At 41.5% G+C, this 18220-nt stretch overlaps 1 protein-coding gene across 2 annotated transcripts in view; it reads right to left on the bottom strand.

Moving 5' to 3' along the window:
* Positions 1–14904: 14904 nt before the first annotated feature.
* pcbp3 (poly(rC) binding protein 3) overlaps positions 14905–18220 on the bottom strand; it is a 45231-nt gene continuing 41915 nt past the window's right edge. For both annotated transcript variants that reach the window (XM_077002530.1, XM_077002529.1), the window contains exon 16: positions 14905–17768. In XM_077002530.1, the coding sequence (XP_076858645.1) occupies positions 17732–17768 (37 nt within the window). In that variant the 3' untranslated portion in view covers positions 14905–17731. The remainder of the gene's footprint in view (positions 17769–18220) is intronic.

The raw sequence follows: 18220 nt of genomic DNA, 5'->3' as shown, positions 1-18220 counted from the left end.
TTGATTCTAAAATAGCCTCGCGGTTTTGGCATCTTATGTAATGACTCAGTAACGAGTCGTCTGTCTGCAAGAGCCGACCGGAGAAGGTTCATGTTCAGCAAGGCACCGCGCAATATTCAGACAAAGCAGGAAGGTTTTATAGAGTTGCCTACACTGGGTCATCGTCGTGGGTGTGTGAGAAACTACATTACCTCTGATAATAGCGCATTATTTGTAGTGTTTCACTGATTTGGAGCCAGCATTGAATAGCGCGTAGAGTCTGTGCACTAAAGTTAATATTTAAAAGATCATTAAAACACTTCAAATTTGGATTAGTTGAACGTTTTGGTAAATTTCATTTCCAATTCAGTTTATGTGGCTTATGAACTACCCAGTGCCTTAACAAATAAAATATGTGCCTGGTGCTTTTAGATAAGGACATGTGAAAACATCATCTTGGAGAAATATGCCAAAAAATACTTAAGGTTTTATTTTATTAACTCGTCGATTTGTTTACAATGTTATATTAAATATATTTATTTGAGTCATTTGTTTATCTATTATGTCTTGATAAAATGCTCTACAAAGCATTACCTGATACTTACACCACAATCCGGGCTAACACCACAATCAAACTACTGTAAACACCACACACGGCTTCCATGTTTAAAGATAATCTAATGCTAATGTTTTGGCCCATTTGTGTCCTTCTGACATATGTTCTCTCAAATTATTCTAAAACAAAAAACTAGACACCTAGGCTGCTAAGTAAGTAAGCCAAAGGGTATACTACCCTTTATCGTGTACTGCTTTGGCATACTGTATAGGAGGGAAGCACGCCATTTCAGACGGAGCCACACAGTCAAGAATCTGCTACAGTAATCACACTTCACAACCATCCCCCCATTTACAATCACCAGTGTATTAATCATCGCCTTCACCTGAGCCTCATTATTCCTCCTACATAACCCCCCACAGGTACGCTTCTCCACAGCTTCTCATATAGTCTGCTAAGCCGGAGGCTTAACATGTTTCCACGTCTGTGGACTTGACCGCCGCCTCTGTTTGGTTTCAGTCTTAGGTTCTTTTTGTTACCTTTGTAAAATTCCATGAGGTTAGTCATTTAAGGAAGGTTTTTCTGCATGTTAACTAACTGTCTACTGTGTGAAGCATCTGAACATCACACAGCTGGATTGGAAAATATCCAGCAGGTCTATGCACTCTAATACAACAGCATTTTCAAATAAAGTGCGATCATTACAGTCTATAGTCTATATTTGTGCGGAAGACAAAACTCAAGGCGATGCTCTTGGTCCTGGCTCTGAGATGGTGGAATGATCTTCCACATACTGCTCGGACTGCAGAGTCTCTTGCTGTCTTCAAATGTAGATCAAAGACTCACCTGTTTGCTGTACTTAAAGAAGCAGATAACACTTGTTATGATTAATTGTGCTTCTTGGAATAAGAAGCTTTTTAACTCCAGTTTTAATTAGTCTGTTTAATTGAAACACTAGATAATTGCATTGATTCATGTAGTTTAGTAGTAGTCTGATTCAAGGGTATCTTGAATTCTGACCAATCTGTGCTACTATCTATGATGAATGCTGTGAACAGATGCAAATCACTTTGTAAGTCTCTCTGGATAAGAGCGTCTGCTAAATGCCCAAATGTAAATGTAAATGTAAATGTAAATGTACTTCTCAGGACATAGTTACACCTTTATAATTTGTGATGCACATACATTATTTAAAAAAGCAAAAAGTGTTTTAAAAACACCCCTTTAACCCGTACCAAGGACTTACTTGCATTCACACAAACACATAGTCCTTTCCCAACCATCTGAATGTTTGTAGTAAGAAATAAACATAATCCTTGACCTTTGCTCCACCTTTTCACATAATCGTGGCTGGATTTAAGTAGCTTTTTCAGAAATTCCAGTTTGCCTCTGATTTTGTGTAGGAGAGGAGCCATGACACACAGAATGCTCCTATAAGAGCCTCGACCGTTACTTCACAAGCTGTCTTCATGTCTTTGTAACTATGCATGCAAACCAGGCAACTCTTAAAGATAAACTGCAATTGAACCTAAATAGGGGTACATTTGGGTGGCAGGCTGTAAAATTGTTCTCTCTGTTCTCTGGGTGAGACAGGCCAAAATATAAATGAATGAGCATTCCAGCATGTGGCATATTTTTTGCACTGCATAAAGGGGGCACATGGATACACTTCCTGGTGACCCACCTGACAGTTGGCCTGAATTCCTGATAAGGCATTGAGATGTCAGGTTTCAAGTTAAACTGGATAGCTCAGACTCAAACAGTACCCACTGACAAAAGAAAATGAAGAAGGCATCAGATCCACCTTTGGTGAATCACTCAAAACTGGAGTCCTGTAAAAAATCTTGTAAAAATGCCATGAGGATTGTACATTGTGGACACCAAATATCTTGTTTAGCCAGATCCACATACTCAATCAATCAATCAAATTTTATTTATATAGCGCTTTTTACAACAGTTGTTGTCACAAAGCAGCTTTACAAGTGCCGAGTCCTAGCCCCCAGTGAGCAAGCCAAAGGCGACAGTGGCAAGGAAAAACTCCCTAGTTTTTTGCATGAGGAAGAAACCTTGAGAGGAACCAAGACTCAGGGGGGGAACCCATCCTCCTCTGGCCGACACCGGTCACCATGACAACAACAATAATATAGACAGAATGTAGACAGAATGTAAAAGATGCAATAATGTCCATTTAGACCGAAAAATATGTAATAATGTCCATCATTACTTACTTAACAAATCGCTATCAGTTTGTAGAGCTCAATAATATTTCATCCAAACGTACAATGGTTAAATATGGGGTCCCGCAAGGCTCCATCTTAGGACCACTATTATTTACATTATATACACATTATATTTACAAATACTATATTTGACATCTCAGCTGGCACCATATATTACACTGCATTTTTCAGGCATCTGTTTGCACATACATTTCAAAGCTTACATTTCACATATCCCAGACTACCACAAGGGTACATTGAAATCCAAGCATCTTTAATCTGGTGGTAAAAGTTGGACTTTCATCATTAGACCAGAAGAGAATTACAACACAGTGCATTTACATTCTGATGTACACAATCCAAATTTCTTATCTATTCCTTCTACATAATTGCTGAAACTAGGCAGGATATTAATCCTAATTTTTAGACCAGAGAATGCTAGTCAGTTTGTATGGTTAGTGGTAGGTTGCTAAAAACTGGAATAGAGGAGGCACGACAGTGTGGAGAAGGAGAGGATAAGAAAAAAGAACATTCTGGAAATATTGAGACATACGGTGGATATGAAATGTCTACACATCACTGTTAAAATGACAGGACATTGTAATAAAAAAAAAGAAGTTAAGTTAAATGTCAGAATTGTTTCACCTTTACTGTCAAATAGCAACATATAAATATCCAGTAACAAACAATCTGACAATTTAAGAAAAAATAAAAACCAAAAACATACAATGACCTAATTGCAATTGTGTGCACATCATTTAATAATGAGGAATGTGGCAGTTCAGAATCAACCAATCACATTAAAACTCATGTTAAATACTAATTAGTCTACACCTCCTATAAGATTTTCCTGACATCTTCTTGGTAACATCGAAATGAAAAAAAAAGCCCACAGTTAATATCAAATGTGACAGCACCAAATGTGACAGATGGCAAGAACCAACTTGTCATGTGGTATCAGCCTGGCAAAGATGAACCACACAGAAAATAAATCCTTAGCCAATTCAATAACTCTAGAGATGCTCCACACATGTAGCAGAGTTATTCCTGCCATCACAGGCTAGAATATATTCCACCATGTGCTGTGGTCTCAGACACGGAAAAGATTTTCCAAGAGGAACCCAGATTTGGGGCAGTAATCAGTGTCCAGGGGTAAATCCACAACTCCCACAAAATGACCAGATACTCTGTGTCCTCACAGCATGTGAGAAAAAGGCTCTCCAGAGTCACGTTGCAGAACCATGAACATCAATTTAAACCACATCATTAAATTTGCGGAGGACACCATGGTGGTTGGCTTCATCAAAGACAGCAAGGGAACATTGTATAGAGGAGGTGGAACGACTCTTGGCCTGGTGTAGGAACACCAATCTGTCAATGAATACTAACAAAACAAAAGAGACTTGATTTCAGGACCAACACTGGTTCCTTGGCCAGCAGAACCCAGCAGCATTTATAAGAAAGACTAACATCCCCCACTCATCCTCACTACACCACAGAGAGTGTCCTGCCCAGCCCGCATGTCTGTCTGCTTTGATAATCTCTACAGGGGGTAGTGTGGACAGCTGACCACATCATCGGTACACCTCTATGCATGCACCATTTGCAAAGCGTCTGGCATGGTGGACAATCACGATCCATGTCTTTCCTTCACATCTTGCAGAAGGTTCTGCGTTTTGTGCTTGGTGGACTGTCAGGCTGATGAACAACTTCTACACACTGGATGTCAGACTCGAGCACCACGAGTGTCTTTAAAGCAATAAGACACTTTGACCGGTGTGACTCATGCCATACTGCACATGAGTTTTAAACATCATTCTTCTCAGACACACAATTCATGCACCGTCACTATATATCTGCAGCCGAGAGCAATGTCATGTTTTCTGAAATGTCTTATTGTCACATTAATGTCTTATTGTAAGATCGACTCCCCTACCACGTTTCACAGTGTTCCATGTTCCCCAGTTCAACTTCAATTGTGCTGTTTATGTCCCCACTGTCTCTGTCATACACGTATGTATGTATGGGTTGAAGAGAAACATTATTTCACTGTGTACTGCACAGTGCAAATGGCTGAGATGACAACAAAGATCTAGTTGACTAAAGACAGTAATCAAGAAGTGGAAAGATCATGGCACAACAGTGGCATTACCAACAGGGCATCCCTCCAAAATTGAAGAGAAGAGAAGGAGAAAACTGGTTATGGTGGCTCACAAGAGGCCTACAGCAGCATAAAAAAATTGCAGCAATTTCTGACGACATGTGATGACAGGTCTCCTGAATTCTTGATGTGTCAGGGCTACGTGGTAAGGTGGCAAGATGGAAGATTTTAACAACAACACCAATTAAAAAACACAGGAAAAAGAAAAACTAAAGTTTGCAAAAAATATTTCCCAAATACATGTGGTATAATGTGTTATTGTCTGATTGAACAAAGTTGAACCTTTTGGCCATAACAAAATACATGTTTGATGCAAAACAACAAGCAAAACAAGAGCTCAGTTCCCATGGTGAAGCACTGAAGTGGCAGAGTCGTGTATTGGGGCCACGTTTCTCCATCTGGAACTGGAGCTTTAATCAAGGTGGAGGGAATAACGGCTCCACACACCAGGCACAAAACATTAAGGATTCTGCTTCAGCACTTAATTAACAGGAAAAGTAATTTCACCTTTTGGTAAGACAATGACCGAATGCACATCTCCAGCTCAAGAAAGGAATGGCTTCACTAGAACAAGAACAAGATTTTGGAATGGTCCAGTCAGAGCCCAGATCAAAATCCAATCAAACATCTGTGGGGTAACCTGAAGATGGCTGTGCACAGGAGATTCCCAGCCAGGTTGAGAGATTCCCAGCCAGATTGAGAGGGTCCCAGCCAGGTTGAGAGATTCCCAGCCAGGTTGAGAGATTTACAGCCAGTTTGACATTTACAATGTTTTACAAGGAAGAAAGACAAAATATAAGTCAAGACATGCCAAACTGATCCACTCTTACTGAGAAAGACTGAATAGTCTAAAGTAGGGGTGCACGATATGGACTAGAATTGCGATGTGCGATAACATTGTTGGATATCCCGATATCGATGTGAACCACGATAAATTAAGATTAAAATACAGAAATGTAGTGTCTCTCTGAACAGCAGCACGTTAATTTGTTTTGTTTTTTACTGTGTAATGAATCCAGAATAATTCCAAATATTTTGCAGGTTTATTCAACAATAGATTCAATCTAGGTTTATACTTTCACGAGTGAGCGACTCCGCACACCTCGTTAACCTCCGCGAACGGCGGAAGCGTATAATCTTGCCGTGTCACATTCTTTGCAGTGTTGTCCGAAACGATATGTAGGCCTAGTAGTATAAAAAAAACACCCCTCAAATACAGGGGAATGAACTTTTACCTGACCAATTTTAATGTTGCTTTGTGTTTCAGGTTTGAAAATTGCTGGAATTTAGGCTAAAGTATTTGAAAAGGCTTGAAATTGTAACTACTTCGTTTCACAACAAATATCTGTCTGACTGAACAATTCTCTTGTATTACGTTAACATATACGAGCCTCTTGTAATTCCAGGACGAAACATGAGAGAGCGTGAAGACGTTAAGATTGGGCGTTTTGAAAATAAATATCCATTAAATAATGTGATAAAAAAGCGAATTATTTCGAATCATTTAGAGCAGTGGTTCCCAAACTTTTTCTGCCGTGCCCCCCTTTAGTAGATGAGAATATTTTTGCGGCCCCCCCTACACCCCCCCATATTGACTAGGAATGTGTTTAAAACTTACAAAAACAATAGGTTCACAACTTTGGTCAAACATGAAAAAAATAAACAGCAAGAAACCTTTTAAATGGTTCAATAATTCTACATATAATTTAAAATAAATAAGGAGATGAAATAAGAGAAACAGCAATACATATGCGGCTAGTTTGCAAGCGCAGACATCACGCAGAGCACAAAGCATGTAATGGCCAGAAATATGTGTACTGTCTCTTTAAGGGAGCGAGTAGAGCGCGCGTATGGAATATTGTTTTTTTTAGCTTTCTGCCGTAGACAGACTCAGACCACTGCTCTTTAATTTATTTCTGTAAGTAACGCATTAAATGAGCTTTGGACAACTCACCAGTTCATGTATGAACAGTGAAGTATTGCTGGAGCCCAGGTTTATTTTGGTCAACCAGCAAATAAACGGACTAAGTGGAGTATTACCACCAGCGCGAGTATTAAGGTTGAACTAACTCCGAAAAGCAAGCAATACAAGCATAGAATTAGACTGAATAGATCTGTTTTTATGGATCAGTCACATTGTCCCCGATACCCGATCTAGAATTTTTTCAGATATTAATATCGGAATCGGTGCATCCCTAAAATTAACACATGTGCACGTTTTACTTTCAAGCTCCGCGCCCCCCCTGCAATAGCTCCGCGCCCTACCTAGGGGGCGCGCCCCCCACTTTGGGAACCACTGATTTAGAGTATATGTATAAATATTTAATTCAATAACGTGCTGGGAATTATTGAAATGGACCTTGAAAGTGACGTACAAGTGCTTGAATTCCACCTTGTATAGGTGTATGAACCCTGCAAACATGACTGTTCTCATTGCGCCGAGACGCGGCGCGCGCGAACTTACAAAATTCGAGAGGTGCACGACCTCGTGAATCGAAAGCGCGCGAGGCAATTGCACACGGGCGAAGCCACCGCGATTACGTTATTTTCGCCCCCCGGACCCTCGCGCCGCATCAAGTGTAAACCAGGCTTAAACCAAATCGCGTGTCTGATGAGCGTGTTCGCCCCACTCCAGGGTTGCCAGGTCCTACAAAAGTTTTCCGCACAAAATCTGCGAGTGTAAGTTGTCGGCGGGGTGGGGGTTGCGAGTGTGAAATGGAGACAAATTAAGTATTATATCGCGATCGATTCTTAGTGTTGACTTGTAACTTCCGCAGTAGCCCAACTCAAAAGTAGCCCAAAAAACCGCACCCTGCGGCCCCAGAATTTTTACCCGCGGCTGGATTTTCAAACAAGCCCAATTTGGCGTGAAAACCGCGAACCTGGCAACTCTGCCTCACTCTGCCTCTTGCCTACTTACGTCACGTGATCATAGTCTGCAGCGCGAATAGCTCCCTCTATTGCTGGACGAGGATAACGCAATTTGAGTTTGCTGTTATTCAAGGAGTTATCGTGGCTCTTTCGATGTGTTTATCGTGAAACTTCACATCGCGATAACGATAAAAATACGATTAATCGTGCAGCCCTAGTCTAAAGGTGCTTCAACGGATTAGGTTACTGCACATTTTTTTTTTCTTGTTTGTAACTTTAATTATAGGTTGCAATTTCACAGTAAACAAAGTCTATTTTTTGCCTCATGTGACACCAAGGGCGTCGTGACGTGAAAGGGAGCTGGACGCAAATGCTAAAAAGAGTGAGAGGTTTAATGAAGGGCAAACAGGGTCATAAAGGCAGGCCAGGGTCAAATCTGCTAAAGAGCACATGGCAACACAAACACTCTAGACAGGTGGGGGCAGGGCACATCACCTTCACATACCTGCCATTTTTGTAAGGGTGAAAGAAGATTTTATACCCATCCAAGATATTTCTTGATATTTGTGATATGTGTGAAAACAATGTCAGTTAAAAGAAGGCTAGTTTCATGTTGATATAATTTTCAATTCACGAAACAATGGATTTAATGCTGCTGCTCAAAATTCAGATTAATGCGTGCACATTTTACAATAATAGTCATACATTATTTTTATACTAGGGAGATTTTCCTCGCCACTGTCGCCTTTGGCTTGCTCATTAGGGTTCTGGACCCATAGTATTGTTAACCTTTTAAATCCTGTAAAGCGCTTTGTGACAACATGTGTTGTGAAAAGCGCTATACAAATAAACTTTGATTTGATTTGATACTGGCTTAACTTTGATAGGCTTGACCCACTTACTGCACTTTAGTTGGATATTAGGTATGTCTTCTGTTGAAGCCATGTTATGTGTTATGATAGACTCAGGATGAAAAACTATGAATATTCATATAATAATTAACACTGTTTTAATTACGTTTTGATTTGTTTCTAAAAGTTGCACATGCGATATTTGCTACAGCAACAACATAATGTGAGACTGAATTGAGTGAATCATATTTTTTTTATGTCTTAAATTAGGTTGATGCCTTTATTGAAAAATTACTGCTTTAATTGAAAACAAACACCGCAGATGACTTCCTTGACATTGTGACAGGCAGGTGTGAGCAACAAAAAGGAAGCGATCACGCAAAGTCTCAGGGGAAAAAGGATGGTTTAATATAAAGTGTGCAAACCTAAAACCCGTGCAATAGATCCAAATTAAGGATATAATGATCAGCGGTCAACTGGTACAAAGACAAGACATATATAGGCAAACAAACGACCCTCAGGTGAGACGGATCACGGGCTCCGCCCACCTGAGGGACGCACATGACGTCACCAAACAACGACAACAACAGCCGCTGTGGACAGAGGCGGCCGGTAGGGGGCCGCCTCACCGTGACAGACCCCCCCACCAAGCCGCACTCCCCTCCACTGGGTGTGTGGCACACAGCGGCTGCACACAAAACATGAAGGGGCAGGAAGGCAGAGACAGGCAGGAACACATCTCCTGCCGTCCAGGAGCTGAAACATAAAACACCACATTACACAGCTCACCTCCCCGGGCGGGACCCTGGACCGGCCGGGCCGTTAACACAAAACCACGCCCCGGTCGGTCACAGGGCCCTCACGCCCTAACCGGCATTCAGCTGGTAAGCCCCATGGTGTGAGGACGAGGGGCTACGGCTCCTCTCTCGTCCCTCGTGTGTGTGTGGGTGTGCAGGCTACCTCTCCAAGGCGTGGCTACTTCACCTCCTGGACCTACCTCCTCCCAGAGCTGACCCCTGCCTTCTGCTAGGGGTCACCCCAGCCTCCTGGGGAGCCAACCCCTCCCAGGGCCTCTCATCTCAAGGTGGACTCCTCCACCCAACCCAGGAGCGCCAGAGACCGAGGCCCAGAGCACCCCCGACGCGGGCTAGGGAGCAGCCCCAAGGGCCTCCTGGTCACCCCGGGCAGGAGGGAGGATCTCCATCCCCAGCAGGAGCTTTTCAGACCGGAGCCCCATGGTCCCCAAACATCCGGGGGCCCCAGCCCTCTAGGGAGGGGCTCTTCACGACCGGGCTCCGGTCACCCCACAACACAAGGGGGCTCCTGCCAGGTGGAGACCCCCACAAGGTCCAGGAACACTGCCAAGGAGAAGCACCTGCACAAAGAACACAACCTCACACACACACACACACACACATATATACAAACACGAAACACAAACGCGCCCTACCCTATTCAGGGCCTCCCTCGGGAGAGACGCCCTCCGTGCCACACCCCATGGCACGGGACCACAGCCGGTCCCCCCCCAAACACACATTTAAGGGGAGGAGCATGTGTGGAATTACATTTAACAGTTGACATTACGCTAGGACAAAACACACACGCAAATACTAGACAAACAAAAAACGGTGTACAAACAGACAGACGGAACCCATCACATGCGCGCTCTGCTTACACACACACAGTGACGCGCGCTGCTCAGAGCCGCAGTCGCTCCCCACATTAAACACACGACACACGGGGAGCGAGGCGACAGTGACGAGCAGCAACCGCGTCACACATAAAACATTCAACATAGAACAGAACGAGCACGCACACTGGTCCACACGTCCGTCACCCGTACACACATACAAAACACACACGAGAGTCCACCAGGCAGACACCCTGGTGTTCGCCGTGCCACATACACACAAGCGCACGGCGAAACTCCCGCAACATACAACGGACACGAAGAGCTGTCTCAGGGCAGACTGCCCTGGTCCTCGCCGTGCTACACACACACACACACACACACACACACACACACACAAAACACAAAAGCACGGCGGAGCTCTTCAAACAAAACACCACGCAGACAAACACTTACCACGAGACATGACCACGAACGAAGGAGAAAGAAAAAGAGACTCGGCGGCTTCCGAAGGGTGGCTGGTCATTCTGTGACGGGCAGGTGTGAGCAACAAAAAGGAAGCGATCACGCAAAGTCTCAGGGAAAAAGGATGGTTTAATATAAAGTGTGCAAAACTAAAACCCGTGCAATAGATCCAAATTAAGGATATAATGACCAGCGGTCAACTGGTACAAAGACAAGACATATATAGGCAAACAAACGACCCTCAGGTGAGACGGATCACGGGCTCCGCCCACCTGAGGGACGCACATGACGTCACCAAACAACGACAACAACAGCCGCTGTGGACAGAGGCGGCCGGTAGGGGGCCGCCTCACCGTGACAGACATGCTATTTGCTACTTTAAAAGTCCTCTTATCTGCCACTTGCATCAGCTGAAAATGTGCAGGCCTACCACCGAAGAACGTTATATGAAGAGATTATGTGAAGAGAGAAATACTGATTAAATCTTCACTAATTCATTTTGAAATCTCTCCAGCTAATTACAAGATTGGTTCCAGAACGGGTTGTTTATTTCAGTGTGTTGTAGCGTGCTTAAAATAACCCTGGCATAGTGGCAGACTTAATACTTTCAGTAGCCAAATTCACCAAGACTAAGAAGTTGATTGAGTAAAAACACAGAAAATGAAAATAAAGGAAACTTTGCAATAAATCAAAAAGTTATTTAAAAGAATACATGAGGAAAGTGACCAATAACCACTTTCTTCTTGGTAATTTTTTAAATTGATTAAAACATTTTGAGAATTAGCAAGAAAAAACAGCTGGAGCATGAATTCTGTTTGTTCCTTAATTAAGCCATTATCCAGTGAGACAGGCCAAATTAATTAGGAGCAGTACATGTCTAAAAATCACACAAATACATTTTAATCTAGGTGAATGTGGAGGAAATGAGGACATGTTCGTGTGTGTGTGTGTGTGTGTGTGTTAGTGTCTGTGTGTGCGCATGTGAGTAAGAGTGGGTGGGGGGAGGGGCATACAATTAAAAAGAAGGACTTTTTGACCTTTCTGCTGGGCTCCATGGTTTGTGTTATGCATTATTAATGGTCAAACCTAAGCCAAGAAGATGAGTATAAAAAGACAGAGGACACCAAGCAGCAGACAATTCCTTATGTGAAAAGGCAGGTTAGCAGGTGAACAATATGACTCCTACACAGGCTGGAGTTATGAAGCAGTAATTACACATTTTTCAGATAATCTTTTAAATTTCAGATAACTAATCTTTTAAATTTCACTGAGAACACACAGACAATGACAAGCACTCTTCAGACAGGAACCAGCCATAATCATTCTGACAGCTTATGATAAATACATAATTTATATGCCAAGTAATTTAGTGTATTTAATAGAAATTATACAGCAATGAGACCTGAATCCAAATTTCCAATTATTAATGACTACAATCTCCATGTTTTCAATAGGTTGTGTGGTAAAGTGAAATTAAATACCTCTACTCTACACTTGTACTATGGAAGTGCTGCCATCAGCAAAATCTGGGCCATATTTTGTAAATACACCTGAAAAGCCACCCGGCCTTTGAGTGCGCTGTGCCTGAATTATATACAAGTATGATCCCAGCACCTAATCAATTTCCAAGCACTGCTTCACGACATCTAAAATCCCAGTGTCATCCATAAATAACCAGTCATGAGCCTTGAGCCATCGACTGTGCTCTGCTACGGCAAGTTACGTGTAGCCGCACGCACATGGCTGGTAGCGTAGCACGACTGGGTCTGCGTATAAACACATCCGTTCATACAGCCTTTTAGTTAGTCTGTCAAGCTGGGAATTCCACTTCTACATTTCAAAAGACATGTAGGAATAATAATTTGTCAGCAGGTAAAAGCGGAGCAGGCGTGCCAGCTCTCCTGTGCTTTTATAGTCTGTGCTGGCTTTCATCACTGCGCTCTCCAGCCATTGGTGAGGAAAATCAAATTACTATATGCTGGCCCGTCAGCGAATGTGGGATTAGGAGTAATTATAACTCAGTTCTCATTGGACCGAGAACTGTTCTTAAGTAAGTGTTTACCTTTGTTAAACGTGTCAAAAAGTAACTGGAATATATCAAATTAGCAGGACATTTTAATAACACCAAATCAGAAGTAAAAAAAACACACAAGACAGTCTTGCAACTTCCTTATAGTGTCTTATGTCCTAGTGATGTTAGGCATTCAGGTCACGTAAATTAGGCAAAAAATGTTCTCCAAGCCGAATCTTACATTTGAAATCCTGTTGGACAGATCATTCGTAAATGTATACAATACTAAGTACTTCTTTCAGCACCATGGAACTGTCCTCCATAATCCATACAATACACATTGTGGCAATACTGTGCTAATGCTGTAAAAACTCTGTAAATGTGTAAGGGGAAAGTATAGTTTGGTATTTTCTTGCATCATTTCTGCAGCAATATTTGCACATTTTTAACCCAAGATGGATGTAAGTAAATGGCAAGGTGTACTGTGCATGTAATGTCCTCCTTTGCACAGAACACATTGTATAAGGACACAATAGCAGTGGGTATCAGCAAGGATTATTCCTCTTATCTTTCTTTCTGTCAGGGTACTGCCATCTAATAGCCTACGCATTTGCTCATGAATGACAGTAATCTTTGCACTTGACATGTGTTGACATGAAGCTGTTGCCAATAAATTTGTATTGATGGCCTGCACCGCGCTGCAGGCCTGTGTAGCAACAACATGTTTACATTCAACAACATGTTTACATTCAAGAAGATAAACAGAAATATAGTAGAAGTAGACGATTGAGCATCTTCCTAGAGACCTCAGACAGTTGGCGTTCCTTAGACCCACAAAAGCAACGGAGGGCAAAGCACTTTGTAAGTTGCTCTGGATAAGAGCCCTAAATGTAAATGTAAACACAATTATGCATACATTTATGCATGAGTATACCTATATTCCTATGGGAAAGAGACATTAAAATATCCTAAGCCACTATGAATGGAAGAGAGGAAGAATGAAACGTTTTTATTTCAAGCAGAAATTTGCAGTGGATCCTCCCAGAGGCCACTTTTCTGATATAATAGTGTGTGTGTGTGTGTGTGTGTGTGTGTGTGTGTGTGTGTGTGTGTGTGTGTGTGTGTGTGTGTGCGTATGCACATGATCACTGTCCTTGACTAAGGGTCATGTCATGAATTGACATTATTGCTGAAGCCCACTGCTACTGGTAACACACTGATTTGTGGTACTTGTGTATGATTGTCATCTGGCTTGTTTTCTTGTTTCTTTCCCAATTCATTTGTTTTTCACTACTCAAATTCAGGACTCAGAAACACACAGGCATTCAGGGACTTTAGAAGAGCGATCAGGGCCTCTTTAATATGATCCAATCTACAACCTCACGAAACTGCTCTGGAAGCAGAGGCACAGGATGGATAGAGGTGACCTCACCTCTCCCTGGAGAGATGGTGCTCATTTGGAAACACGATACTGGATTGGGCCCATCACTGTGCCTTCCCATGGTGCTTTGAGCCTGGGGCAGAACGAGGAACCCACACCCCAATGCAATTAAGCACTTTGTCCTTCTAAATGTAGGCATCCGGTTGTGATGAGTTTCAAACTTTAACGCATGTCATATCTATTGGTAATGTAATGCCATTTTTTATGATTTTATAAAATTCTATTAAACATTCATGTTATTTCACTATTTGATGTCATAGCTAATGTCTTACACAAGGCAGGGGTATCAAGAATGAGATGGTTTAGGTGTAATTTTGACCATGGTTGTGCCTGAGTAATCCAGGCCATTGCTGTCCCATTGACCTACAGAGAATAGCAGCTATTAAAACCATCCCAGCCCTTGGCCTATTAACTACAGCATCTGTACTTGAGTTTTGCATGCTGACAATCATGATGATGTGTTTCATAAAATTCAATCAATTAGGTAAATCATTATAATGTGATTACAACGCAATTTTACTATTACTGTTACCTATTACTGCGATCACTAAGAGACTTTGCAACACTCAGAGCCCTCTAGTGGTAGGACAGGGTTTGCAACCTTTGCTGTAAACAGACTGGAATCTACAGGAAACGGAGATCATTTATCCACATCTCTTGCAATATTTGCAGTAATGTGGACATAATCAACAATAATTATAAGTTATCACACCATTATCAAGGAAAAAAAATCTTTATTTTTCTCCTTTTACAAAACATTTCAAAGGTAACCTAACTTCAGTAATGTAAAACTAACATAGACCTGCAAGCGGCAGTTTGGGGTGTTTAGTAATTACTTTGTTACATTTCCAAACAGCATAATTTACATAAGCACAACGAGGAAAGGGTCCTTCTTCTGTTTTTGTTTGTTTTTTGCTGCTCTAGTACAATGAAAGTCTGTTCATGAGCAAAGAAACTAATAAAAGCAAATTTATGTGCATTAGTTGTGATTACGAATAAACAGACAAATAAAGAGCTAAGCTGAGTTCAAATGTGTGTGTACTGTATGTGCAAATGCAGTATGTGAATGTTATGGAGACAGGAAATGCCAAATCATGACATCTGACAATGATGAAGGAAGAAGAAGCCACAAAAGCTGTCTGAAAGGGAAAAAAAAACCATTTCTAAACCATGTTTGCATTGTAAACACTAAACATCATTGCACATTGCACTCCTAACTGAATAATTTTATTGCATGTATAAAACAATAGTAATATTAATGATGATGCCAATGGAACATGGTATACTGCCTACCTTGGCAAAGCACTAGGTTTCTTTGAAGTGTCACAGTTACAGAGCATGCTGTGAGAACATTGTGCTGCTACAATGAGCTACAGTACAGCACATTATAGTCCAAAACATAACAAATAGAACATTCCATACAAATATTACAAGACACAGTCTTGCTTGAAACATACAATCTAACTTAATGTTTAAAAACCCCAAGCACAGACCCGAACACAGTCACAAACCTCATTTCAACTTGGTGCAAAATGAAAGATAAAAGAAAATAATCTCTAACTGAATACGTATGTTTAAACACTAATAAAAACTGTAGCTAATATAATCTCAGTTAATGTAGCAATTTTATAGCTACAATAGCACATCATCTTAGCTGTGTGCACCGCTGTCCCACAATAAACATGTGCATACATGTGCATACTAACATTTTTGAGTTCCAAAATTACAAAAGTTTTGAGCTCACAGCGGAAAGCAATTCACAGATAAAGAAACTTCAGACTTGAGTCTAATTACCTCTGAAAGTGTTGTGCAGTGGAATAACATTCAGTTGCATATTGATTTGTTCCACAGTGTGGCAGGACCGGTTCAGTCCCAGACTAGGAGTACTATGTAAATTAGCTCAAAACTGCACTTAATATGGAAAAATCAAGCCGAAAAGTGGGTAGACATTTTACAGCAACATCTGGAGCAGTGGCATAAAAACAGAATGAGGAAGTATTTGTAAAGAATGGCAATTGGCCAATGCTGAAGCAATTACATTCAATTCTCAGACCCAGTATCAAAATCTCATGAGATTTAAATGTTTAGGATGAAAACACGTGGTTTGTTAGCACTAACAAGGTGCTCATTACTCGTACTGGAGAGATAATGCGTACTTACGATGAAGTGTCACCTACAAGAATGTAAATGCACAGAGGTAAAGCGGTAAGAGATTTATTGATAAATTCCTGACATCAGTTAAAGCTACACATGGCTCTGGAAGGGTCTCTACATGAACCATAACTCAAGATTACAAAACCAATTGAGCTCTGAAATCTATAAGCAGTTGCATGTAACAGCAGAAGAATGGGTTTTGCCTCTATACCTGTTCTGGTGTGCACTGTGAGTCTTCTGACCAATCCTGACAGTGATAACAATTAAAATCCAAATCAGCCAATGTATAAAGCTGTGCTTACTAACAGACATCTGAAATTCAGCGACAAGACCATTACCAGCACCAGTTACTTACAAAAGGGAAATAAGCAAGACTACCGTGATAGCTGGACGATGTGTGTTGGAAAACAACGATGGGGAGGCATTTGTAAAACAAGCCACGGTGGTCTTAAGCTAAACTGAATGAACAAAGCCAAAGACTGGAAGAAGGGTGATTATACGTGAGGCAGGCAGTTCCCCAAATGCACCACAGGGCTGAGCTCATGGAGAGTGTTAGAGCTGGAGACAGAGATGAAAGTGATGGTCTTTCTACTGTATTCTGAGGCTCTCTGTGCTACAGCAATTCGGGGGAAACCTCCAGAGTGGCATAATCTACTATACACCATCTCTCAGATGACTAAAACTGACCTTCCTCCATGCTGTAATCCAGTGAACATGCACTACATCAGCCTACCATTCTTTATTGGTTTAGTTTATATATATATGTACTTATTTATTTACTTTTGTTGCCCGCAGCTCAGAAAGTAAATATAGAATTCAGGCTGATGATGGTCAGCCTTTGAGGGGTCGTGCCACACAGTAAAAATGCCTGACTTTGACAGGTCACCGATCTGAGGGGCTTTTCATGTGCCACACTGTCTCTGGACGCACTTGGTTCAGGGCTCTGATAAACAATACGCCTACTGGTTTTAGTCATTACTGTTTCGGTTTTTGAGGAAACCAGCAATAAATAGTATGGAATGTGTTCTGATTTTCTGATAGCAGCTGTGCAGGCAATGGCAAAGAGCAACAAAGAATGAATTCACAGTGAAAATCTACATCAAAGCAGGATGCCAGTGGATGAGATGAAAGGTACTAGAGTGTCAAAAAAGTGGTGTCTTTTAAAATCAAGAGGTAAGGAGAAACTGGGAAACTGGGGAGCATCAAGATAACAATATGGGACCAGTAAGAACGACACTGAACTGGATATTTTAAATATGTAGATTATAGAATATAAATAAGTTATAATCACTTAAAAATACAGGAAAGCCAAGTACAGAGAAGAGAAAACAAACTAGGTGCAATGCCATTGGCTCAAGGGTCATGTGATGCAGTGAAGGATGATGGGTAGAAATTAGAGAGTGCCCATTCCAGTGACTTCAGACGTCAGCCTAGAACAGTCGGGAAGAGGGGGAGGGGAGGGAGGGGAGAGGTAGAAAAATAGAGAAAATAAAATAATTCTGAAAGTATTTTCAACTCTTTCATAGAAAATCGACAGCTCTGTCCACCTTGTCTGTATGCACCACGTGATCCCCACAGTCCTGCATAATGATCATGCGTTTGTATTTACTGATGCAATCAAAAAGAAAACAGCCAAACACCTGATCAGCTTTAAATAAAATTGATTTGCACAAAAAGACATTTTCCACACCTCTTAAATGCAAATCAGATTTAAGGAACTGACATACATAATTTGTCAAATGCAGTCATTCAAAAATCAGCACTTTGTCAAGCATATTCATAGGCTCTGACTGGAATAAGACCGTTCCAGCATTCCAACCCCCCCAGTTTAGAGCACATCCCCCCACCCCACCCCACCCCCCACACACACACAACATCCTCA

The sequence above is a fragment of the Brachyhypopomus gauderio genome, chromosome 4, assembly GCF_052324685.1.
Source record: "Brachyhypopomus gauderio isolate BG-103 chromosome 4, BGAUD_0.2, whole genome shotgun sequence".
NCBI classification, from domain to species: domain Eukaryota; kingdom Metazoa; phylum Chordata; class Actinopteri; order Gymnotiformes; family Hypopomidae; genus Brachyhypopomus; species Brachyhypopomus gauderio.
Note: the sequence above shows the minus strand (reverse complement) of the source record. Positions and strands in the feature narration are given on the sequence as shown.